This window comes from Cupressus sempervirens, chromosome 5 (assembly GCF_028749045.1).
Source record: "Cupressus sempervirens isolate cs-2001-9-10 chromosome 5, ASM2874904v1, whole genome shotgun sequence".
Lineage (NCBI taxonomy): Eukaryota > Viridiplantae > Streptophyta > Pinopsida > Cupressales > Cupressaceae > Cupressus > Cupressus sempervirens.
In genome coordinates this window covers 761187281-761214745 of record NC_143122.1, presented here as the reverse complement: position 1 = coordinate 761214745, position 27465 = coordinate 761187281, and the positions used below count along the sequence as shown (strand labels likewise).

The following is a 27465-nucleotide window of genomic DNA, read 5'->3' as shown; positions in this document are numbered from 1 at the left end:
ACTTGAATCTAGAAGTTTCTTCTCCTCCTAGAAATTCTCTTGATGGAAATGAGAGAGATAGCTTGAGAGATGCAAGAACTACTAATGCACAATAAAAAAAACCCAAACATGCTTTTATGTAAAATGGAAAATAAAACAGATCAGAGAGATTAACTTGTCACTAAAATGATGGAAAGCTCAAGAGAAAGCTTTTTCAAGTTATCTGATTTGGAACCAAGTTTTGATTTGAGTACAAATTTGGCTTCCAACAAGCACAAAGAAATGATATTAGAAAATTTTACTAGAAGTGAGTTTCCCAATAGTTTAAATGATAATTGGAAAACTCTCTGCAATTAGAAAATCTTGGATCCAAATGATCACAATATGTCTATTCAGACATTTGCAAATTCTAATGTCATAGAATTAAGAAGCATCTTAGAATGTACAAAGCTGTTAGTCATGTTTAGTTCATCTGAAATTTATGCCATCAGATCATCTTTGCAAAAGGAAACTCACATGGTTACCTCTTCCATAATGGGGTCATCAGACCATTGTAATGCAAATAGTATTATGCCAACAAAGGACATTGAACCACAAACAGATTGTAAGCAGTCAGTAGGCAGAATAGTGCAGGAAAATATAGTTTCTGTGACCGACCCTTTTAGTGATGCTTGAGTTGTGAAACATTGTATGAATGGACATGTTGGAAATAATATGGTGCCTGGACTGCTAGTAGTAGAGAATTCACAGCCATCAAAACCTAGTGAGGCAGTGAATTTGCTTACAGTTGAAGTGAATCTAGATGAAATAGACGTGGACTTGCCTTCGGCTGATAAAATTGTTACGTGCAAGGATCTGTAGATGGAAATGGAGGATAATGGGAATCATGAGTCTGAGAGCATATATGTTGATGATCAATCTGAAATAAGGGCAGAAATATTAGATATTTATAGAGAGTATAAAAAATTTCCCACTCGAGTTCAAAAAAACTTACCTTTTAGCGATTACATGGATTTTTATCTAGAGCCGCTAAATAAGATTGATATGGAAAAAAAGAAGTATTTGGAATTGGTTCAAGATCTCCTTGCAAAGGACTAGTATAAAAAGGTGTATGAAGAGTTTCCAGCAGATCAAAATCAGCCAACTACTGTTGATTTATAGCCTTTCTGTAATCATGTAGAAGATGTTACACAGGGAGCAAGTTTCTACATTGAGGATTTGGAGGTTAGCTTTGACAAGCAAGTTGAAGAGATTGGTTGCACATGAAGTAAGAGCAGATTGGGGCCTTGGTACAGTGAGCCTTCATTTACAAATGATAACATGGTAACATTCAGGTCTTTGCATACAGATCAACAGAACAGGGGAAATAAGGCTTATGATTTTGAGGGGTATGACGAACCATATATTTTTGATATCTATGACATGAATTTGGAGGAACAATTTAAGATGACGCTACAAGACGATGAACCGCTCTTAACATGATGACAATAAAGTACATACATTAAAGAACCTGTTGAAGGTTAGTGAAAACATGGTTGTGGCGTCTTTGGTAGAGTATGACAGCACTCACAAGATGGTTGAGGATCTTTATAGGAAGGTTCAAAAGGGAGTTGAAGAAGATTGGCTTGTTCTGATTTGCAAGTGATCAAAAAGGCTCTTGAAACTATGAAATCAGATTATTTATATTTGCTTTCCGACAGGGATAACATTCTTAAGGCTGCTGAAATACATGTTGATCAGTTGAATAAAGAAAGGAATGAGATTATGAACCTCAATAGAGAGCTTAAGTATACTCATGAGGCATTAGACAATGCACGGTTTTACTTTTAGGAAGTAGATAATCAGATTAGGATCATGAATCACTCTCTGGAGCATGAGGATAAAGAGAGGTAGGAGTTTTTCCAAAAAGTAATTGATGAAGTTGATACCATTCAACATTCAACAGACATATGACTTGGATAGCTGCCCCAAATGATCAAGTGCTAGAATTTTAGATCACATTCAGCTTGTAGATAACCCTTTGTTTGAAGTTGATGCTGATTGGACTTCAGATAATCCCCTTTTTGTGATAAATGAGGGAACTTCTTCTGATTGCCATGAAGAGGATGATTCTGATTTTAGAATTTTGGATTCAGGTACAATGCCTAACATCGAATCTTGGTCACAGGATGGGAGTGGTGATTTGACTATGGTTGTTCGTCATTGGATCAGTCCAAATAGGGTTCTTGATTTCACACCCTACAGAAGTTGGTTGGGTTACATACACCAACCTTTGGATAGATTTTGGTGTAATATTGATGAGAGTTATGTTTCCATCTCAAGGAACAATTTTTCAGCTTCATTCTTATTCAATAGTACCTATGTACTTGGAGGTTCTCTAGATTGATGACGATAGTTTGATACTTGATGCGCCCAGGGTGTTATTGTCAGTTTTTGAGTGGCTTGTTTCCTATGTCATCTATTTAGGTCGGGTTGTCACCATCTACTAGGATTATGCATAGTTCATTGATATATTTTTACCTTATCTTATCGGCTAGTTATGACAATAGGGTTTGGGATCCAGGTGTTGATTGTATGTATCTTTGGCTTGTTGAGGGCTTTGTTGTAGTTCTGTTCAGTTTGAGGCTGGATGTAGAGATGATTAGAGTTGTATAGATTACAAGTGCCACATTATTTCATAGATTTATATGGGATCTAGGGATCTAGTTGATGGATGGATTGCAGAGTGACACCTTGTTTCGCAGTTTAGTCAGGTTTGTTTTTAGATTAGGCTGTAGAGCTACTTGTAGATTCGTATGGGATCTTGGTATTGATTGCTTGAGGACAAGCAATTTCAAGGAGGGGAGATTTGTAATGTCCCCTTTTTGGGACATTAGAAATATTTAAGGCATATTATATATAATATTAAAATTGACTTAGAGAGCGTGGACTCAAAATATAAAAGGTCAATTTAATATTACAAAGTGGGCAAAAAGGATAAGGAGAGATAAGACGAAAAGCCAGGAGGGAAGTCAAAGAGTTATAGTTGTGAGGATAAAAGGAGATGAGACTCTTCTTTTGGGCACGCTTGATTTATTATTCAGTTTCAGTTTTCTTTCTTATGAGAGTTATTCATAAAAGCTTCAGCTTTCACCTAGTATGAGAACGTAGCCCCTCATGCCGACAGACAGTGGACGCAAACCCATTGTCCTTGGAGACGTCACATCAGGTGTCTCGCACGTGCTTATAGGTTCTTTTCTTAAGTTTTCCAATTTGACTATAAAGTTGTATTTAGGATTGGACTTATAACGCTGGTTATTGTATTGTTGTTGTATAATGCAATAACATGTTTTAAGGAGATTGTATGAGAATTTACTGGTTTAATACTGTTGGTTTGTAACGCATTTTATATACTTGAATTTTGAATACTATTATGACAAAGAATAGATTAATATCTGATGGTAAATCTACTGGTTTTCTATTGTGTTTCGAAATACTTTTGCCTATATTCAAATGCTGAATATCAGTTTGAGGAAATAACCAGATAAATATCAGTTGGGTTATTTCTTACGGTTTCATATGTTTATTATCTAAATGTTATTTTGAGGAAGATCGAGCAAATGTCCGGTTTGGGATATTTCAATATTACATCAAGGCACAACAACTCTACACTTGTTCCGTGTGCCCCTAACCCTCAAAATTCGCATGGTGTTGGTGGTGTGGTGAAGGAATGGGCAAAGGACATCAAAGAACCGGCAGAGACATTTCTTACTAAGATGGTTCAAGCACATGAAAAGACCACAATACTTATATTTAAATCATATAGACTTTCTAATTTTAGTAAGTTGATTCATAAGACTTTCTAATACTACATGAGCATCTATGATGTCTCAATCCCATATGATGATTCAACCGCAACTAGATGATATCTATGATGATTTCACATTCCAACAGCTTCCTAGTATTGTCATAGAGGAACTTAGAACAATTTTACTTAGGTTTATTGATTTTGCTAAGAGGGAGAAGGAGAGAGGAGTGTACATCTTGGATGATGAGTTGTATGATGATTAGGTGGTTTCCTTGCTTCCTATTTGTCCTCAAACTATTGATTTTTTCAGTAGTTCATTTTGTGGTGTATCATTTCTATTGGCTACTTTTGGTAGCACTAATTAAGGTTTGTAATGGTTTAATTTGGGCCCTTGATTTTGGTTCAATCTTGGCCATATTTGCTCTACTTTTTATTTTCATGTCTTGCATGGTGAGTTGTTGTGATCAAGTTTGCATTATTGCATGGTAGTCTACATCCCTTATATAGATTAGATTTCATTTCAAGTTGTTAGAATAGAATTTGTTTTAAGTAATCTAGTTTGGTTGAATGAAAGTAATTGTGGATGTTCACTTGCTTGACTTGAACTAATCCGACCATTAGCCTCTTGCTGATTGTAAGTGTGCCTTGTGTGGTTAGCCGATGAATGGAAGTACTTAATTTCAATTGGTATCAAATCTTTAGTTTGCATCCATTTGATGGAATTAAACTTAATTAGTGACGAAGACTGTAAGTCTGAACTTGCTTTTTTCTTTGGGTGACGTGCTTCATTTTTGAACATTTGTTTTTTTTTCCTATACCAAGTTTTCAGTAATGACAATTATACTGCTGACAACTCAATAACTAGTATATTATTCTTTGGCTTGAGAATGGTGAGGTTCACTTAATTCCTTCATTCTTCTTGATGGTCTCTTAAATGTATTTATTTTTGTCAGAGAGTTGAATGCAAACTTCTTGTAATGTTAGTTTTGTATATAGCTTAATTTCTCTTGGCTTTTATTGTAGGCGATATGGCGTTTTCCTTCAGATCTGATCTTTATTCATGTAGAGAAATCTAGATTTAGCTGGATGGAAAATCGATTGGCAACAACTATTGATGATGCTGATGTTCCTTATCTGCTTGCTGTCACTGTTGATGGATGTGTCTGGTTTATGCCTATTTGTCCAGAACATGAAACCACAGAAAGGTATGAGCAAAATCTAAACCATTAAATATTCAAATATATTCAAAAAGCTCTTGTGATAAGTTCTATTTGAACAATGCATGTTTATCAATTGGTCTTGGTTCTAATTGAATAATTCATGGTTTATCAATGTCTTAAGTGGTATATTTAATTACACAAAAATGGTTTATTTTGTTAGGTTGCTTGTTTGGGGTGTTATATTTGGTATTAGAACATGGTTTAAAAAGCTAAGGGCCTAGTAGGCCATTAAGGAGCCAAAGTAAAGAAGAAATGTAGCCATGATGGTAGAAGAAACGTATTGAAGACTGATAGTTGAAATATAAGGACTTGAGGTTGAAATTGAATTGGCGGTAAGGCCCTTAAATCAAGGAGAATGATACTATAGAGAAGAATCATAGAAATCGATTGTAAAAGAGATACTCCACATTTTGCAAGAGCTTAGAGATCAAAACATGTGAAATTAAGATCGAAGAAGGGAGGACGTGAAACACAAAGAAGGTTGACAATACACCTATACTCCCTGACCTAGAGTTGAAGGAAATTTAGAAACGATAATATCAAGTTTAGGAGCTCAAGGAAGGCAATGCTGAAGATTAATAGGTGAAGTGTTGAAGCTTGGGTAGTTGGCATGTAGAGATCTTTTAATCTCTAGAAGAGGATGAACTAGTTTTTGACCTTCCCATTAATTTCTCAAGACAATGTTTTGTAAATTGATAAATTTATAGTGGATCACATGTATAGAAATATTAATGCCTTTTGATGATTAAATGTTCTATGAGTGTTAAAATTAGATTATGATAATGACTAAGGGTTCAAATGGAATTTTCAAAATAATTACAAAAGTGATAATTATAAGAACAAATGATCTTTGGATTAGTAAAATATTTTAGACTAGCATTATTTTGATTATGTTTAGACTAGTTTCTTGAGCATGCAAGTCAATGTTGAGAAAGACCAAGTCAACTAAGTAGAGATCAACGTGGGTGAGTTTCAACTTTATAGGAAATTCCTATTGTTCCTTCAAGAAGTGCATGACTAGGTCAATAGAGGAAGAGTAAAGAGGCCAAATGTTGATTTGAATTGTAGTAGTAGTGATCTGATTGCAAGATACAAGTGGTAATATAGAACTTGAGAATAATGTGCTTGGTGTAAATTGGGCTTGGATTTAAGAGGAATTTCATGTGTATGGGAAGAGGTAGAAATATCTATACAAATATGTTGTTGTAAGATCAACCACTGAAATGGAGCCAAGAGTTTGGATGACATGAGAAGCCTCAAAGTATGAAACAATTCTTTGACATAGGGAAATCTTGGGTGAGCATTTTGAAAAATTTATGTACTACCATGATTTGCCAATGAGATTTGAAAGGGAAGAGCTGAGAAGAACTTTGTGAATATGAGGGGAAAACAATGAATTAAGAATGTTGAATTTGTAAACATTCATGTATGGGATAGTTTGCTGAATGAATAGGAGAAGTGCATCAACCAACATGGAAGTTGAACATCTTGCTTAGGTATTAATGATCTTTATGTGAATGAGAGTGATATTTGTAAAATCAATGTGTGTGAGAGCTAGCAACAAAGATGAATCCTCGAATTAAATATTTGAAGTCAAAGGTTAAAGGGGGAAATATTTGAATGATCTTAATGTGAATGAGAATGATATTTGTAAAAGCAATGTGTGTGAGCTAGCAACAAAGATGAATCCTCGAATTAAATATTTGAAGTCAAAGATCAAAGGTGGAAATAAAAATTGCTGATTATTTTGGAGGCTTTAGTGGAGTTGTATAACTTCCACCCAATGGAGAGTGGAGCTCCATGGTTGACTTGGTGGTATCAGTAGCCGAATGATGATCATCCTAGTTAAAGTAGGAGCTAGCACCAAATATGAAACCCTAGATATATTTAAAGTCAGAGGTAGAAGGGGGAAACTGAAATATTGCTGATTGTTTTTGAGGCCTTGGTGGAGTTGTATAGCTTCCATTGAGTGGAGAGTAGAGCTCCATGGTTGACTTGGTGATATTGGTAGCCGAATGATGGTCATCCTAGTGAAAGAAGGATTATGGTTATCTTTGTTAAGAGCTAGATAGTGTAGCCTTTATTACATCTTGTTTCCTTGTTCAATTTTTCTTGGGTCCAATGAAGTGGTTGTCACCCTCCTAGTTTGTGCACATGAGTCTAGTTGGATCTAGATGGCGAACGTTGTATTAATAGGTGTGTATGTGTGACTTATGAGTCTAGTCTTTTGATAAAGTTGTTAAAATGTGTGTTACTAAAGCACGAGCTCATAAAATATGAAGGTTGGGAAGGGTGTTTATCGTACAGGGTAAAAGGATACTTAACGCATGTAGTATAGTAAGATATAACACAGAATAGATACTTTATTCATATACGCAATATGCACTCAATGCTTATAATCTCATTATAATGATTCTAATGATGATTCCGAAGTCCCTTCTGGACGGTGTACATATACTTTCCCATAAGAGGTGATTCAACCGTCACGCGCTCGTTCAGATACTATTCTACCCATCGGCTACAATATAGAATTTACCGACAACATCATTCCTCCCAAAAAGTAAAGTTGTTTACGGACGACAATTACAAAACATCCGAGATAGATTAACAAAATAGAATACACTAGCTGTGAGTAACTATAGTAGGATAGATCGTTTTCTGTCACACCACTTTCACATTCGTCCCGTGCTTGCACCAAACCGGTCTCCAAAACATGTTGCATCTGTAGCCTCTGCTAACACAATACTGTCTCCTTAGCAAAGCTAACCTTGATAGCCACCCGTGCTGCCTTCTCTGCTTCGAATGCCTGGGTACACTAAGCTAAGTGTCACTCTACTGCCTTTAACTGGATGACCAGCTCCTCCCAAGCTCTCTATGCATCCACCAATATAGCCTCAAGTCCAATCAACACCTACTCCGAGTGCCTCAAAGCGTAGCGTCCTCAAAAGGCTTGCTCCAGTGCTCTCTCCACCTATGGCATACAAACACTCCATGCCTGCAGCAGCTTCAGGTTTCATCAACTGGTCACACTTCCCACGATTGATGACTGCATTGACTGGGGGTCTAGGGGGCAACACCCCCAACAGGGTTTTGGGGTAGAGCCCCAGGCACCCGCCAAGACCAAATTAGCACCCTCAAGCCCACACAAAAGTCTATAGAACACTCCATTTTTGTGATATTCTTCCGATCCCATACTCTTTTTGCCAACTGCTTATGTTTTACTACCTGTTTATGTCTTTTCCTTTCCTTTGGTATCATACGTTATTCATTGTGAACATTTTTTATGTCGTCTTTTTTTTTTAAGAACCTCCATGAGTGTCTCCTACTCGACTGTATGGTGTACAACACTTCATTGCTTCTAATACGTACGGTGCTTCCTCTTCTTATACCATAGCTTTACTTCGTATGGTGTGCGGCCACATGATGGATTGCTTCTGCCATTGCCGTACGGCAATTGCCCCTCTTCCAATTGGTTGTACGATGCCTTTCTAGGAGGTCGTACAGAATGTCGTACAGTGCCGTACGCTGTACCCCTTCAACCTTCTCTTTGTTGTACGACGACCTTGCCTGTTCGTATGGTGAATTTCTTCTCCCTTCGTCCATACGGCTTTGCTCTTCAGGTACTCCTGTATGGTCCTTTCGTAAGCCTCTTGCTCTTCAATCGTATGCCATATGGTAATATCTTTGCTAAATGGGCACTTTCCAAATGCCATACAACTTTTTTCTGGTGCTCTCTACTTGCTTGGAGGCTATACGATGCAATGTTTAGACGATGTCTTGCCTTTATAGTTGCTTGTCGTATGACCGTACGGTATTTATTGTTTCCCAAGTCTGTACGTTCGTACAGTGAGTTTAATCTTTTAGTTGATGGTTGTACCTTTCTATTTGCTGGCTGTATGGTTTATCTGCTTCTCCTGTACTGCTTTATGCCGTATGGTGTTCGGATTTTTGGTTTGTCTTGCTCTCTTCAGCCGTACTATCCTCTTTCAGCTCCTTGTTACCATATGTCGTCCTTCTTCTTCCAGTTAATGACCTTGTGGCATCTTTATCTTTTCAATTAATAACCATACGACACCCTCTGCTTTCCCTTGGTGGTTGTATGGTGTTCATATGTTGTTCAATTCCCCTTTATTTTGTTGTCGCTCAAATTATCTTTTATATTTATTTATTTGCTTTCTTCTTTATGGCCATACTAAGAAAATCCCAATACTTATACATTATTTATACTTATTAACATGTATACATTATTTATCTATTATTTTTAGACTGTCTCTCAGTTGCTCATCCACGGAGGTACATTGTTTCTTTCATGATAGACTTTCAACTTTGATCCATATACTACATCGGCTACTTCCTGTCGAGCGTCCATAATTTTATTGCTCTATTATCGCCAACTTTGCATATCTTGTATGGTCTGATCCATTTAACTTTAAATTTGCTTGGTCCAATTTCATTCCGCCCATTATACTTCAAAACTAACTGGACCAATTGAAATCTGTTCAATTTCAAATGCTTGTTATGCCATACCTTCTTCCTATTTTGTGCAACTTCTGTGGCCCATTGTGCCTGCAATCGTTGTTCATCAAGTTTATTTAAATTATACAATCTCTCCCCCAGACTTTCCATATCTCTAAGCTTATTTTTGATCGCAATCCTCGAACTTGGTACTATGAATTCTGTCGGCTGCCACTCATTGCCGTCAATAACTATATTCTTGATTTTAGAACATTCACTCTGTATTGCTGAAGTTTTTATTAAGCCCTTCTTCTTTGTTTCCTGACCGTATTACGTGTTTTCCTTGCTGCCGGTGCCTTTCTACTAAATCCATGGTGTGGCGTAACATTTTCTTTCTGTGTGGTCCATTCACCGCATACCGTACGGTGGAATCTTTCCTTTTGCTGGGTTCATACGGTATGTTCTTCTCTTCAGCTTCTGCCATAACCGCCTTTCCTTCTTTCGTTTCTCTGTATTCCTTCAGACATTCATTTTCCTCTCCTTTCTCAACTTCGTCGACCCTTAACATATTACAACTTGAAAAAAGCTTGTAATCCTCCATTTGCTAGTGGAAGAGGCCGTTGACCAAGTCCAGATTGTCATCATTCGACCCTCCTAATCTCAATACTCCTTCGTCTAGTTCCATTCTCTTCTTTCCTTCATCGTCATCTTCACCTTCGGAATTTGACGACGACGCCTCCTCGCCTACCATCTGTGTGCAGGTCAATTATGAATCTTTTGCCTCCGCGTTCTATGGATAGGGTATTTCGTTTCCAGTCATGTTTTACTTTTGCTTGCACCAACCAACCCCGTCCAAGGATAGCGTCATACCCTTTTCTTTTCAGTGGAGTGACCACAAAATCTAATAGAAATGGTTGCGTTCCAATAGTTACCAGCTATGCCATCAAGGTTCCCAACAGTTTGATTCTGTGCTGATCCACCATGAGTAACTGGAATGTAGGTGGCCACAATGTAGGTTGTCCCAACTTTTTCCATATATCTTCAGGTAATACATTCACCCTTGACCCTCCATCCACAATTGTGTCTGTAAGTATAGTTCCCAATATACCCAATTTCAACTACTGTTGGATGCCTCCCCGTTGTGAGTGTTGGTAGCATTGGGTCTGTTGCAATCGCTCCGCTGCCTTCTTTTTCGGTTTCCTCTGTTACTTTCAGAAGTGGTGTTATATTCATAATTGCCGTCTACAACTGAGGCATTGTAAGAAGAAGGTCATTTAATTTTATCGGAACTTTTGTTTGCATTACTTGCCTTATCATGTTTTGTTCAGCCAGGTTCCTCTTTGAGGTATCGGTAGTGTCTTTTGCTTGCAACTTTCCTGTTTCCATTTGTTTCTCCAACTCCATTTGTGCTTGCCACAATCTCTTCTTTTCTTCCTGCGCATCAGGGTACTTTGCCTTCTTGGCTTGCTCATGTGTAATGGCTAGTGTTGCTCATCGCGTGTTTCGATGCTTAACAAATTCACCCCTTGCTTCGGGCATTTTGAATCTTTGTGATCTCTTGGACCACAACATCTGCATAATAGCTGCGACGTCTCCTTCGTAGTACAATCTTTGGCGAAGTGCCCCCAGAGGTTGCACGCATGACACTATATCATCATCTGTCCACTCGCATCATATTGTATTCGATTCTGGCCTCCATTGTTATTATTGTTATTATTATTACCACCCCTTTCGTGTCGGTTATTGTTGCGATATCCTCCTGAGGTTGCATCGTTGTTCGTGTTTGTTCCGGTGGACACTTCTTGTGTTAGTGACACTTGCTGGTGTCCCTTTGACTTCATATTGAACGAGCATTCCTTTATGGAATGACCCATAATCAGGCAGATATTGCAAAATTATTTTTTTGGGCATGAGCCCTTTGTGTGGCCTTACTCCTTACAGTCCGTACACCACAATTCTCCCTTCACTAAGTTAGGATTCTTTTTGAGATTTTTAAATTCCTTCATCATCCATAGCGTATCCTTTTGCAATGCTCGAACTTTCTTACTTGATTCCTCATTGCTGCTACTACTTTCTGATGATGAATCGTCTCAGTCCGACGATTTGTGCTTCTTCTTCTTGCTTTTTTTTGTTCACTCTCCAGATCCATCACTCGATTATACACATCTGCATATGATGCTGGAGGTACAATCTTTATTTTTTTCTTTAGAGCAGGTTGTAGCCCCTTAGCAAACCATTGTTTGTTTAATCCGTCAGCTGGTGGGCTCTCCATCTTCCCCACCAACTCTTTTAGCCTTCTTGCATAGACACAGATCGTTTCGTTTTTTCCTTGCTTTGTGCTGTATATATCTGCTACAGTTTTGTTATCGTCCCATAGTAGTTGGAACTCTGCTATGAACTCCTTTTTGACTTTTGCCCATGTAGTCAATTTCTGAGGGTCGACATCCACAAACCAATCAATTGCCACACCCCGCAAGGTCGCTGGGAACTGCTGGACCCAATCATCCTCGTCTGTTACACCATTTGCTTTCCATATTGTTTCATATGTCTTGCAGTGTCTAATTGGATCTGCTGTTCCGTCAACATTAAACTTTAACAATTTCTCCTTTGGTACTACCATTGTTACTCTTTTATGATTCTGAGGTACCTACTGTGTACCTGCGCTATTATGAGGACCCGTGTTGTTCCGAGTACCCGCACTACTCTGAGCACCCGTGCTGTTATGAGTACCCGTGTTGTTCTGAGCACCTGCGCTATTCTGAGGACCCACATTGTTCTGCACAACCGCATTGCTTTAGAGAACCATCCTACTTCCAACAACTGTGTTACATGGTGAGAAAAGATCTTCCTCAAGCGAAGTTGTTCGATTCTCTGCCTGTATCTGTTCGTTGGGTGTATTGGGAACGAAGAGTTCACTCTACGCTCATGGTCCTTGGCACTTCGAGCCATGTGAGTTACTTCCCTTCCATCCGGATTCTCTACCCTCAGTGTATACAAGTTAAGGAACTCCTCCCTTGTCTCTTCCGCCAAATTTAATCGCTGTCGAGTCTCTTCTAGTAATTCCTCGGTACTCCTCGATCTGCTAGGTGAATGCATGATGCAGAGGTGGCAAGGGAATATGGTGGATTCAAGGTCCTCAATATGCAATCCAAGGTACTTGAGCAGGTTTTAGACTTTCTTCAATGGTTTAGACACCAAACTTCAATATTCCTCAAACTAGGCCTAATAGCATGCCTTGTAACAGCAACAACATTCACAAGGACTTTTCTTCAACTTTTTCCAAAACACCAGGCAAATAAATTATATTTTTGAGTACCCTTTATGGAGTACCTTAACATACCAAAAGGATAGGGTAGGTTGCTTTGGAAGGTATATGACTGTTTTCACTGTTTCTCAGATTTTAAGGGCCTAATTCTCATGCATTTACAAAGGAAGTGCTAACCATTCAAACTCCTAGGATCCAAATCTTTGCATAGTGTCATAAATAGGTTCAAATCAAAGTAATATGAAGTCAATTTGACCCCAAGATGTTTCTAGGTACCAAAGCCCCAAATTGTGCCCTCAAAACCTTTAAATTTAGGGCTTCCTCAATGTCACGCTTCCCAAAGTTTCCTGCAACAAATAAAGGTTGGAACACCTTGTATACAGCATGTCTATACACATTCCATAAAATAGTGCCCTTCTTTGGTCAAAACTCTCTAACCTTCAGCCTATCCTCCAAATTCACTTAGTTTCTTAGTCTTCTTATGGTGATCACCACATAAATTAATCAACTTGCATTTCCAAGGTTAGTAAGATACTATACATGTTAAATTGATGTCAATAAGATGCCATTCTATGAGAATCAGAGTGTTACATTCATAGTGTGAAATCTACACAAAAGTGTCTTAAAATCCGATTTTTCAATGACTGAACAGCACCAAAATCATTAACAGCGACTGTAGTAGGGTTTTAGAACATGAAAGAATTCAAAGAGATGAAATATGAATGATCAAAACATTGTACAAGGCAATCAAATCAATAGGAACTTTGAATCATACCAAAATACCCTTTAACTTTGCAAGAAATCAGATTTTTATTCAATTTTCTGTAGCAGTCTGTACCATGGGTTCTCTGCCCGTACAATGGATTTGTGAAACATTTAATAAACTCCTATCAACTACCCCAACTGATCCAAATTGGTTGGATGGTCTAATTTGGCTTAAAACAATAAAGAAACTAATTCCCTCCTAAATGTCCATGACCGTTATAATTTGAAAATTCAAATTTATAACTTTGTAACTTTTGAATTTTTGAAATTGCTAAGTGTTGAAACTTTACCAAATCATTTAAATGGACCTATTAACCTATTAAAAAGACTAGTTTATCTTATTTGAAACTTAATTCTATCCTAGACTCCAATTTTAGTCCTAAGGCTTGTTAGGCCTTTTTATTGCAAAGTTATTACATAGATTAACCTTATAGGTCATTATAGGCTCCAAAATACTCCAATTGATATCATTGGATATCTTCATGTTCACTGATGCCTTTTTGATCTCCAATGGTTTATTGAACTCCTTATGTGCTCTAGGTGCCTCTGCACCATGTTCACCGGCTTTGAAAGGATTCTTGTCCCAAGAATCAGTCCATGCAATAGATGTCTGAGTCTGAACCTTTAATCCATGGTTACGGTGCCTTGGGGAAGGAATGAAGTCCCCTAAGGTCACTGTTCTTCTCTTTGAACCTGCACACACTTTGTGAAAAGCATTAGTACTAAAAATTTTAGGTAGAGGGTCTGATTTCAAATCAGATTGTTGCCCTGCTGTTACAACTTGTGTACTGAGTACAGTCTGCAACTTTTCATGATCTGCCTTGGCAACTGTTTTAACCCCTGTTCTTTGCTATAGTCTTTGTATTCTTTGATGGGACAGTAGATGGAGCCAACTTGAATGCTCTCAAAGTCTGCAAATTCTGACTGTGGCAGCCCCAAACATCTCTGATTTGTAGGACTATCCTGCTCTGTCCTGTTCAAGCCTTGATTATATCCATGCTGCATATACCAACCAGTATCATTTTGAATGTTTCCTTGCCTATGAAGAGGGATATTATCACCAAAACACATCAATACCTATTCTTAATCCCTGCAAGTCAGTCAGTTCAACTTAAACTTCTCGTTCCCTTTATGAACAATATAAGTATTTGTGTAGTCATCATGAATTGTCCTTCTCATGCATTGCCATGGTCTACCTAATATCATGTGTCCACAGTTCATAGATATTACATCACACCAAACTTGATCATGATATGGCCCAATTGAAAAATTGACAAGAGCCTTCTGACTAACCCTCACATTCAACTCTTGGTTTACCCAAGTGGCACTGTAAGGATTAGGATGTTCTACCAATGCCAACCCCAACTTAGAAACCATATCAATGGAAACCAAATTACTGTGTGCCCCTGAATCAATAATTAGAGTACATACCTTGCCTTGGACTAAACATTTGGATTTAAATATACCTTCTTGTGCTGATGTTGGTAATGGTCCCCCTTTCTGCATGAGAAGAAATTCTCCTACCTTAGGGTTTGCTGCTTTAGGTTCACGAGTCTTTTCTTCTTCAATCAGATGTATCCTCCTTTCCTTGCCTTGATCAGAATCTATCCATTTAGGACACCTAAAAGATTGATGTCCAACTTCATTGCAATGAAAGCATCTACTTATGAAGATGCCACTTTCTCTTCCCCCTCCAATTCTTCCACCTCTTTGGATGTGTCCTCCTCTTGCCTTAGGAGTAGTTCCTTTATCCTTTTCTTCCCAAACCTGATTTGTTCTTCCTCCTCTTCCCCTCATTGAAGAACCTCCTCTATTGCTGCTATTCTGTCTTTCACTCTTCCTCTTCAACTTCTCTTCTATTCTAAGAGCCAACTGGTAACATTCCTTCACACTTCTGGGGTTAGAAGCCACAAATTCATCTTGTATACTAAATCTTAAACCACCTAGATATCTAGCAACCTTAACAACTTCATCTTTTGTAATGTCCCCTTCTAGTTAACAATGACATATCAGTAGGATGAGCCTATTAACGGCTCTCGTAGGCTAATGAGGCATGGTGAGAAGTCATATGGCAGTCATTCGATGATTACTTGGCTCAGTTTTTGGTTGGAGTAAGGTTTTCCATCATATATCATTATTGTTTCTATTTATGGAAACCTTATTTTATAATTTGATGTTGAGATGCACTTTATTAATAATATAATATTTTAATATTTTTTAAAGTGCAACAATTAAAAAATATTGGAATCTTCTAGAAGTCAAAAAAGAAAAAAAAAATAAATTATTTAATTGAGGCCAACCTCTAGAGGAAAAAAGCTTAAATAGACCTTGAGGTCTCACTATTGAGGCAGGCAGATTTGATGTTGATGATTGATGACTTCTCTTTGAGTATTTGTGGAGCCAAGTGGTCTGTAGATAATCAATTTGTCTTTGGAAATGAAAACTCCCATTGATAGCAATTTTGAGGGTGTGAAATAACACCTGAATTATTGCAGTTGTGGGAAAGAATACTTCAGTTCTTTCATTTGTGCAAATTGGTGAAGTTTTCTACAAGGGTTTGAAGTTTATTGTTGAAGAACATTTATAGCTGGTTGTGAATTATCCTTCTTTGGCACATGGAATTATATCATTCTTGTTGGGAGAGATTATCAACAAATTATTCAAGGTTTTAAGAGTAGATTGCAGGTTTTTTTTTTTCATCCACTGCTACAGTACTCGCGTGAATAGTACCTGCGTGAATAGTGCCGCGCTACATTAACTCGTGAATAGTAAAATCGCTACAGTGAGATGCTTGAGTTTCACTCTTTCCCAAGTAAAGTCTCTTTTGTGACCTGCATTGGAGTTCTAGGTGTTATTCTCCAGTCCTAGCGGATTAAATCAGGCATTCTGTAGCTTATTTCTGATCTGTTGTAGCTTCTAAATATCATCAGAAATCTTTTGCTCTGCAATTATAATCTGTTGTTACCGCAGAATCACAGTTGGAGATCATAAACTGGTATTTACCTTTTGTTACCATGCCTATTATTGACTGAAATAAGTCCAGAATTACTGCTGTGTACATTTTCTGTAGGTGGCTGTCTATATCAGACTTACGCATTCACTCATATTTATGATGCCAGAGTCTTGGTTTTTGATATTAACCATAGTTCCAAAAATTGCCATGAAATCACCGAAATCGCGATAAGATTCATGGCTCCCGATTTTTTTGGAATCGGAAATCGCTGGCGGCGATTTTTTCTTTTGAATCACCTGAATCGCCAAAATCGGCGATTCATGGCAAAAATCGCCAAAATCGCCATCGTGAATCTCCAGAAATCGGCCGCGGCAGCAAGGATAGAAAGTTCAATTTTAAAAAAAAAACACATGTTTTATTTGCTTTCTAAGTTGACTTTCCTCTTTGTTATAACCCTAAAGAGCCTTCTATTTGCTTAGTATGAATAGAAGAGAGGAAGAGTGAGAGAGAAGAAGAGAAAAGAGAATCCATAGGTTTCCAACCGGCAAGAAGGAAGAGCACCAAAGAGATCAAAAGTCCATTTGGAGAGGCCATAAATTGCATTGGGAGCATTAAGGAGTCAATATCAACACTCCTCAACTCATTTGCAAGAGGTAAGTGTTGGTTTTTTTTTTTGCATGTTAGTGTAGTATGCATTTTTTGTTAAATTTTTTTAGTGTTCATTTGCAAATCTTGAATGTTTTTTATTTTTACTAAATTGCAAACTAGGGTTTGTTGTTTTGTAGTTTTTGTTTATTAGTTGCAAACTTTGATTTTTTACATGAATTTTTTTATTGCAGCAGCCCTTTGCTTTCATTTTCCAATTTCCACAATGGGTAAAAAAGATGAATGCTGGAAATATAATGAAGAGTTTCCTGGGAGAACCAAATATCAAACAAAATGTATATTTTGCAAAGAAAAAATAAATTCGGGAGGTATCTATAGATTGAAATACCACATTGCTGGCATACCTGGCCATGATGTCACAGTTTGCACTCAACAAAACGCTGAGGCAAAACGCTCTTGTTTAGTGGCATTAGAAAAAATTGAACAAGACAAGTTGACTAAGAAAATGCAACTTGAAGGGTTAAGAGGTATTGGCTCCCGTGCTCCCACATTCGCAACCGCATCTACATCTGCAAGTGCATCTGCATCAGCTTCCGCATCTGTAGGTTGTGTTGGAGAGGGTTCTTCTAGGCCTCCTTTTCATCCTAGTGCTAGTGCTCATGTGAGTGTTAGTGGTAGTCGGTCTCATACTGAGACAGAGTCCAACACCAACCTATTGCGGCCTAGAGTGCGGAAAAGCAGAATGGATAGTTACTTTGTGCCCTGCACTACTCCTGGCTCCCAACCCACGCTTGAGGGCATGGGTTTGAACAAGGAGATTCATGATGCTGCCAGAAAAGAGATTTGCAAATTTTGGTACTTTTGCAACATTCCATTTATTGCAGCCAGGTAATTGATTCTTTTTTCTTTGTTATCTTCAAAGTTAAAGTTAAAAGTAAAAGTAAAACTTTAATTATATCTACTTGTTTTATGATTTTAGTTTTTGACATCTAAATTTCTAATCAATATCATTATCTATTTGTGACAGGACTCCTTATTGGCAGAACATGATAGATGCAGTTACCATTTGTGGTCCGGGGTTTAAAGCCCCAACTGAGGCTGAGTTGAGTGGATACCTCCTGGAGGAAATGGTTGAGGATATGAGGCATGAGCTTGAGGACAACCGAAAGGAGTGGATCGAAAAGGGTTGCACCATCATGACTGATGGTTGGACAGATAGGAGGGGAAGAACACTCCTCAATTTTCTTGTATCCTGTGGAGGTGATTGATCATTCTACTTTCCTACATACATAATTTTGAATCGTGATTGACTATTTCAAATTTTGATTTGTTGATTGCTAATAGTAATTATAATTCGTTGTTTTGTTACTTGTAGGATATACCATGTTCCTCAAATCCATTGATGCTTTTGCTCATGTAAAAAACGCCACATACTTATGTGAGGTTATTGAGGAAGTTATAGCAGAGGTGGGGGAACAACATGTGGTGCAAGTGGTGACGGATAATGCAGCAAGTTATGTTGCTGCAGGTAAACTTTTAACTTTTTAAGTTTTGAAAATAAATTTATTTGAATTTTGAACTTTTTCTAATTCTAACTTAGAATTTCTAAGTTTCCTAAGTTCTAACATGTTTGAAATTTGAATTTCTAATTATCTTAAAATTGTTGTAGGCAAACTTTTGATGGAGAGGCACCCCACCATATTTTGGTCCCCTTGTGCAGCACACTGCCTTGACCTCATGTTGGAGAAAATTGACAAACTTGAGTGGGTCAAGTCATGTGTGGAAAGGGCAAGAAACATATGCAAGTTTATTTATAATCATTCATTTTTCCTTAGCACAATGAGGAAGTACACAGGAGACAAAGAGTTAGCTCGTCCAGGGATCACGAGGTTTGCCTTGAATTTCATCACCTTGCAGTCCTTGTTGACATCAAGGGATGATTTGAGGAGCATGTTTATTGGGCGGGAGTGGATTTCATCTTCCTATGCTACGACCACTGCAGGGATAGATGTGGTGGATTGCATATTTGATGATGATGGTTTTTGGAAACCTGCTAGAGAAATCTTTAAGGTAATTTTATTGCAATTTAACATTTAATATTTTACAGTTTACTATGCTAATTGTTTAATGATTTAGTTTTACCTTAAGTTATATTATTGAATTATTCTATGTTTAAGTTTTGACTCAAATTTTTGTTTTACTTTATATGTAGGCCACTGAGCCTCTTGTATCTCTCCTACGAACTGCTGATGGGGAGAAGCCCTCTATGGGCTACATATATGAGGGCATGGATAGGGCCAAGGAGGTCATTAGAGCTCAGTATGCAGGAGTGCAGGAGAAGTATGCCCCTATTTGGGACATTATTGATAGGAGATGGCAGAATCAGCTCCACAGACCCATCCATGCAGCAGCTTACTTTTTGAATTCGGCATTTCGTTTCCGTCCTGACTTCAAGGCGGATGAGGAGGTTCTCACTGGATTATATACAGTGATCCAGAGGTTGAGTACTGATGAGGATAGCAGTGCTGCAATTATTGAGCTTGATAAGTTCAATAATAAAGAAGGGCTACTTTTCTCTAGCAGGGTAGCCATAGATGCTCGGGAAACAATACAGCCAGGTAAAAATTAAATAATATATTCAATGTTCATGAATCTAGATTCTAAACTTAAAGTTGATTATGTAATTTTAGAGTTAACTTGTAATTTGTAATTTGTAAATGAGACTAATTATTTTTATTTTCCCTTATTTCAGATAGATGGTGGCAAATGTTTGGGGCCATAACCCCAAAACTTCAAGAAATTGCCATTCGTATTCTGAGTCAGCCAAGCAACGCTTCTGGATGTGAGCGCAGTTGGTCCATGTTCGAGCACATCCACTCGAAGAGGAGAAACAGGTTGACAGTGCAGAGGTTGAATGATCTTGTCTTCGTTCATTACAACCTCCGTCTTAGGATCAGACAGATTTTGGGCACTGACTCCTCTCCGATCATTCTGGAGGAGATTGATCCAAAATCAAAGTGGCTCACAGAGGTTGTAGATCCAGTCTTCACTGAGGAAGACCGTGTGTGGATTGACCAGGTGGATATAGAGGCTGAGGCAGCTAGAGCACGTTCTTCAAGCATTGGTAGACGCACACGTGCACGCACAGACACAGGCCCTAGCGACATTCGTGAGCCCATCTTATATGCGGGAGATATGGCTCGACAGTCCTCTAGGACCTACATTAGACGCCTTGCTACTAGGAAGACTGGATACTCAGAGGCTGAGGCTGAGGTTGTAGCCGAGCTTGAGGATGATGATGACTATGAGCTTGAGGCTTGAGCTGGAGCCTTGTTTTTATATTTTGTTTACAGATACTGATACTGAATCATTGATAGACATATGTTTCAAACTTTCATGGATCTTCATCTTAGATTCTTACATAAATTTATGATTTGATGTCTTATGGATCATCTTACATACATTCTATGATTTAAATCATTATGATCATTTGATTTCTATTTACTTCAGCTAGCCTACAATTTACATTTTAGATAACATAGTTACATATGTGATGGATTTTATGTTCCATGTTTATGTATGTTAAGTTTTAACTTCTATTTGATAATGTTATAGTGTGCTTAAGTTATATTCAATAAAGGGTGCATGAAATAAGTTTTAAATTGTTAAAATCTTTAAATTTAAAGGGTTTTTTCAAATTTGCCGATTCATCGCCGATTCATTGCCGATTCATGATTCGATTCGGCCTTGCCAATTCCGATCCGATTCCGATTTACGTTTTTTTGATATTAACATTGTATTAGATGTGGAGAATTAGTAGCTGTTACAAATAATAGTTTTGTAATCAGATCTTGTGTTTGTAAGCCAAGTGTTTGTAAAAATGTCTTGGCTGTAGATGCATCATATTTTCTTAGTATTTTATTTGAATGCATTAAAAGGTGAAAGAAAGCATAATATTTCATTGAGGAGCTTGCATAATAATTGTAGAAGTTTTTTAGAAACAATCTTAGTAACCATTTCTATCAAGCAACTTCAAACATAAACGCTATATCAACAAGTCACAAGATTGCACATGAACTATTTGACAAAATTACAAGTAGCAAATAAGGGCAGTTTGTGATCAGTTTTGAGCAAGGCTTATTACAGTGGTATCGGAGCTAAATCCTGCCATCCTGAGGGTTTAGCAATCACATGCAGCCACCTGTGGTTGACTCTCATAGATTTTACACTTGCAGGTGAGCTTTGATTGACAAGGAGCAAGATTTTTATAGGCAGCCAAACACCATGGGTGACTGGCAAGAGCGTAGCCCACCAAGAGACAATAGGAATGCGGATAAGGAAACAAGGGAATTTTTTTAGAGCAATGGTTATAGGACAAGAGCAGATGGCTTAGGCTTTGTAGGCACTCACTACCATGGTTGAGCACATGAACCCACAAGACAGAGGAAATCAGGAGCAAGGGGATAACAGGAGTGTAGTGGGATCACCTAGAGTTCATAGAACTCTTTCCAGAACAACAGATAGACCTACACGAACCACCTTCTTGAGGGAAGAACGTGCAGTAGAAGAGAATGTTGAAGATGTTGAGGAGCCTACCTTTGGTGATGCATATATGGCTACTCGTGGTGAATGGCAATTATTGACACCAAGAGCTCGAGAGCTCATGCATTTTGATCGTTTTGTACAAACAAGGATGGACTACTGTAGGTCTTGACAGGAGAGGAGACCTCAGAATTAGAATAAGGATCTCAAGCAGGCTACTAATAAGCTTACATTACCTATGTTTGATGGAAGTAGAAAAACTACTGCACAGTCATGGATTTATAAGTTGGATACTTTGTTGGCTCTTCGACCCATGACAGAAGAGGAAGCCATCAAGTATGCCACTTTGGATTTGGAGGGTGCAGCGCACGAATGATGGTATCATGGGTTAATTACTTTGCAGCATAATCAGATCACATCTTATTAGGAGTTTGTGGATAGATTGGTGGAACGCTTTGACAAGAAAGACCCAGAATCATACTTCAGAGATTTGGCTCAACTCAAGCAAGTTGGGAGTTTGGAGAGTTACATTGGAGAATTTTAGAGATTATCAATGATGGTTTCCAACATCTTAGAGAGACGACTGATAGTGTTATTCATGGACGGCTTATTGGAGCCTATGAGAGGATGGATAAAAGCCTTTGACTCTCCTACTCTTCAGGAGGCAATGAAGAAGGCAAGGAGCATGGAGTTTGCAGCACCATAGAGCAAGAGCTTCCATAAGGAAATCCCTTCAACAAGCAATGAGACTCCCCAACAATCAGACAAGAAAAAAAAATCAGCACCTATGATGGATGAGGAGACATGAGAAGAGTTGAGGAAGAAGAAATTATGCTATTGGTGCAAGGAGCCTTACAACGAGGATCATGATTGCCCTTTTTGGCCTAAGGGCAAGGCGAACCATTTCATGTGGGCATACTTTGAGGACTCCGATTCTGATGAAGTTGATTAACAGGTTGCTTTGGAACTTAATCAGAAGATGCTACATGATTAGGAGGTCGAATAGATTTGGAAAAGTAACTGGGATAACTCTGGTCTCTTTGTGGTTTCATAATTTTGAGGGATGATTAGTTGCAAACCTGTAGTAGCTGTATATTGACAATAGCTATGTAATATCTACATTTCCAAGCCAACTTGATGATAATCTAGTGATGTTTCTTCCAATTGTGTTCAATGCTTGGTAGTTTGTTTAGCCATTTTTGCTATTGCATATTCTTGGTGCAAGGTTGGACATCTCCATTGTTGATTCTGTGTCCTTGACTACGTCAAGTGGTATCGAAGTTGGTTGCTGGTTGTACATTAGAGTAGAACAAGCACTTGGAATTGTGTGACTTGACTTGTATGTCTTGTTGTGGAGTGATAGAAGTTGACGTCCTGATCTATATCGACCGAAGGCTAGTGCAAGGTGGTAAGAGATAGATTGGCTGTTGGAAGAGTGGAAATCACACTTGTGAATTTAGTTGTGGGGTGGCAGAAGATTGAATTTGACTAGCAATTGCAGAGGTTGCACAAGGAGGATTTCTTAGTTGGCCAAGTTAATAAGTTTCTAGTTACTGAACAGACCTAGTTGCTTGAGGCAGATTGTTGGTGTTGGTAGATTGTCAGATCGGATTAGAGCAATCAACATTTATAATCAGATCGCCGAACTTGAAGAATTGAACTTGGAGCTTCCTATAGGTCGGAGCTTGCGAAGTGTGGGAGTCAGTGCTCATAAACATAGAGGCAGTAGCCTCTAGCCTCTAGTAGGTTGAAGCCTACAAACTATTATAAAAGAACAATTTATAGAAGAAAGCATTTATTTGCTGTGGTTTTCTCCCGCTTTGGGTTTCGACGTAAATCTTGTGTTATTGTGTTCATGTACCTAATTGTTCATTTCAACATTTGAAGTTAATTGTTTGGATAAGAGTTTTAAATTGGCAAATTACCTATTATATTGATTCACCGCCCCCCTCTCAGTATAATCGTGTGCTCTTCAATTGGTATCAAAGTGTTGGGTTATAGGTTCAAATCCCTTGGGTCATGCTGAGGGGGGGATTGTTGGGAGGTTGGTGCCTTCGTCCCCTCTACGTGAAGGTATTGTTTAACATAGATTGACGGATTTGTGACGTGTTTAATCGCCTTACATGGATTCTTGTCTTTGGCTGTTGTGACATTCATTGATAGCTCGAGCTTTTGGTGTAACAACAACGACAGTTCCAACAATACAACTATATGCAAATAATACTTGAGGTCATAGGAACTTGCACGTGGAGTTTTTGTTTGAACTACTGGATTACCACTCCAACTTTTCTTTGCTCAAAATGTAATAACAGTTTGTGGGATTCTAGAAATGAATGCAACTTCTTGGTTAGAGTATGTAAAATTCTGGGCTTCAACAATTGTAAAATACCACGTCGGCAACTGAAAGTCTACTCATGACGGTAATTGGAGTGTCTTATTCAACGTTTTTCCTCTACATAAGAATCGCAATTTAATAGAGTAGCAGCCAATAAATCAATTCGTGGAAACTATGTCTGGTTAACATGGAGTGTAGACACTATGGCCTTCCAACTTGCAACCTTTGCCCCATGTTGTGTGTCATTTACTTCCAATTGGAAACATTGACGTATCGGTTAACACTGTGAGAAATGCATGTTGTGTGGGTCTTCCTATACCTGATAGTCAACTTCTGCCAGAGAAATGGGGAAAGCCGCCAAGTAGACAAAATGAATTCCTTGTCTTTTTGTAGGTTACGACAAGAGGATGTATTTCTGAATAGTTCCTTCTGCCACACACATGACGATTGTAGGCCAATTGTTATGCGCTCGTAACCACAGTTACTTCTCCGCTATATGAATTTGCTTATTCTGCCAAAGTCTGGATGTGCCCCGTTGCTTCCACTAGGTCAGAAAGATTTTGACGAAAGGAATTTACTCTCTGCTACTTCAACACAATATTTTCCACAACAAGCCTGCCATTCAAGTGCTCAAGGAACAAATTTAAATTGAGGAAATCGGGTAGAATTCCCATGAATTGACCAAAAACCGGTTGACTGACTTCATAAAGAAGTGTTTATTATTTCCTTATATTATTAATTAATTTATATTAGTTCAATGGATTTGGAAATTTGAAGCTAATATAAAATAATTAATATGTTATATATGTTTTATTTATCTATCTTCATAAAAATAGTCCTGGAGGGATATTACATATTCATTGTTTCATGACTTCTGAACTACTAATGAAATATGGCATAGGAGGTTAGGACATCTTCATTATCGTGCCATACCCTCTATGGAGAAAATTGTTCAAGGTTTACCTAAACTAAATTAGGATCATAAAGGAATATGTAAGGGGTGTGTTTTAGGTAAGAATACAAAAGAGACTTTTCATAACAACAAGAGCAAATCAAGTAGTATCCTTGAACTTATTCATACCGACTTATGTGAGCCAATGTTAGTATCCTTCTTAGGAGGATTTTTGTATTATGTTATCTTTGTTGATGACCATTCAAAGAAAATTTGGATTTAGTTCCTGGAATTTGAAGAATCTAATGAGGTCCTATAAGATTTAAAGAATTCAAAGCCTTAGTTGAAAATATCTCTGGGAAAAGAATAAAAACCTTAGGTCTGATAATGGGGGAGAATATATTTATGAGAGCTTTGAATAATTTCGTAGTATAGCTGGGATTAAGAGGGAGTACACCGTTCCTTACAAACCACAACAAAATGGGTAGTTGAAAGGAAAAATAGGACAATAGTACAGTTAGCCAAAGCCATGAGACATGATCAAAACCTTCACATTTCATTCTAGCATAGATGTATACATACCAAAGTAACGTGAATCGGAATCGTATTGGAATCGGCACGGCCGAATCGAATTGTGAATCGGGGGTGAATCACCGGTGAATCGGCAATGAATCGGCAAATTTGAAAAAACCCTTTAAATGTAAAGATTTTAACAATTTAAGACTTATTTCATGCACCCTTTATTGAATATAACTTAAAAACACTATAACATCATCAAATAGAATCTAACATACATAAACATGAAACATAAAATCCATCACACACGTAACTATGTTATCATTATGTACTAAAATGTAAATTGTATGCTAGCTGAAGTAAATAAAAATCAATTGATCATAATAATTCAAATCATAGAATCAGTAAGATGAAATCATGAAGATCTATAAGACATCAAATCATAAATGTATGTATAAATCTAAGATGAAGATCCATGAAAGTTTGAAACATGTCTATCAGTGAGTCAGTATCACTATCACTATCTATATAGTGTAAACAAAATATAAAAACAAGGCTCCAACTCAAGCCTCATCATCCTCTAGCTCTGCTGCAGCCTCAACCTCAGCCTCTGAGTATCCAGTTTGCTTATGAGAAAGGCGCGTAAGGTAGGTCCTAGAGGACCGCCGAGCCATGTCCCCTGCATGGGCAATGGGCTCATGAATAACGTCACTAGGGCTTGCGTCTGTGCGTGCGCGTGTGCGTCTACCAATGCCTGAACGTGCTCTAGCTGCCTCCTCTGCCCTGGTCACAGCCTCATCCTCTACATCCACCTGGTCAACCCACGCGCGGTCTTCCTCAGTGAAGACTGGATCCACGGTCCCTGTGATCCACTCTGATTCTGGATCAATCTCCTCCAGAATGATTGGAGAGGAGTCAGCGCCCAAAATCTGTTTGATCCTAAGACGAAGGTTGTAATGAACAAAGACAAGATCATTCAACCTCTGCACTGTCAACCTGTTTCTCCTCTTCGAGTGGATGTGCTCGAACATGGACCAACTACGCTCACATCCAGAAGCGCTGCCCGACAGACTCAGAATGCGGATGGCAATTTTTTGAAGGTTTGGGGTTGTGGCCCCAAACATTTGCCACCATCTATCTGAAATAAGGAAAAAACAAAAACAATTAGTCTCATTTACAAATTACAACTCTAAAATTAATTCATTATATAATCAACTTTAAGTTTAGAATCTAGATTCATGAACATTGAATATATTATTTAATTTTTACCTGACTGTAGTGTTGTCTAAGCATTTATGGCCATCCTGCCAGAGAAAAGTGGCCCCTCCTTATTGTTGAACTGGTCTAGCTCAACAATCGCAGCAGCGCTATTTTCATCGCTACTCAATCTATGAATCACTGTGTATAAGCCAGTGAGAACCTCCGCATCCACCTTGAACTCAGGACGGAAACAAAATGCCGGATTCAAATAGTAAGTTGCTGCGTGGATGGGTCGATGGAGCTGATTCTGCCATCTCCTATCGATGATGTCCCAAATAGGGCCATACATCTCCTACATTCCTGCATATTGGGCTCTGATGGCCTCCTTGGCCCTATCCATGCCCTCATAAATGTAGCCCATGGAGGGCATCTCCCCATCAGCAGTTCGTAGCAAAGCTACAAGGGGCTCAGTGACCTATATATAAAGTAAAACAAAAAATTTGAGTCAAAACTTAAATATAAAATAATATAACTTAAAGTAAAAGCAAAATACTAAATGTTAAATTGCAATAAATTTACCTTAAGGATTTCTCTAGCGGGTTTCCAAAAACTATCCTCATCAAATATGCAATCCGCCACATCTAACCCTACAATGGTCGTAGCATAGGAAGAGCAAATCCACTCCTGCCCAACAAACATGCTCCTCAATCCATCCCTTGATGTCAACAAGGACTGCAAGGTGATGAAATTCGAGGCAAACCTCGTGATACCTGGGCAAGCTAACTCCTTGCCTTTTGTGTACTTCCTCATTGTGCTAAGGACAAATGCATGATTATAAATGAATTTGCATATTTTTTTGCCCTTTCCACACGACTTGACAAACTCAAGTTTGCCAATTTCCTCCAACATGAGGTCAATGCAATGTGCCGCACAAGGGGACCAAAATATGG

General features: G+C 38.2%; 2 protein-coding genes across 9 annotated transcripts in view; both read left to right on the top strand.

Annotated features, from left to right (window-relative positions):
- LOC149558135 (uncharacterized) overlaps window positions 1-27465 on the top strand; it is a 216360-nt gene that overhangs the window by 76033 nt on the left and 112862 nt on the right. For all 8 annotated transcript variants that reach the window (XR_016364985.1, XR_016364984.1, XR_016364986.1 and 5 more), the window contains exon 2: window positions 4790-4971. Coding sequence is in view for 5 of the 8 variants with exons in the window: in XM_089832513.1 (XP_089688639.1) it covers window positions 4790-4971 (182 nt within the window). In the remaining 3 variants the exon portion in view is untranslated. The remainder of the gene's footprint in view (window positions 1-4789; window positions 4972-27465) is intronic.
- Window positions 17202-21744, top strand: LOC149558136 (uncharacterized). Its single transcript, XM_089786100.1, has 5 exons — window positions 17202-17918; window positions 18058-18290; window positions 18406-18558; window positions 18700-19100; window positions 21433-21744. The coding sequence occupies exons 1-5, from the start codon at window positions 17245-17247 to the stop codon at window positions 21742-21744; spliced, it is 1773 nt and encodes a 590-aa protein (XP_089642226.1). The 5' UTR covers window positions 17202-17244.

Bases quoted from the DNA above. Each gene is read 5' to 3' on its own strand.
- LOC149558136 (XM_089786100.1), top strand. From the start codon at position 17,245: ATGAATTTTTTTATTGCAGCAGCCCTTTGCTTTCATTTTCCAATTTCC. The intron at 18,291-18,405 runs GTGATTGATCAT...TGTTACTTGTAG, and splicing joins TTTTCTTGTATCCTGTGGAG to GATATACCATGTTCCTCAAA. The intron at 19,101-21,432 runs GTAATTTTATTG...TAGGCTTTGTAG, and splicing joins CTGCTAGAGAAATCTTTAAG to GCACTCACTACCATGGTTGA.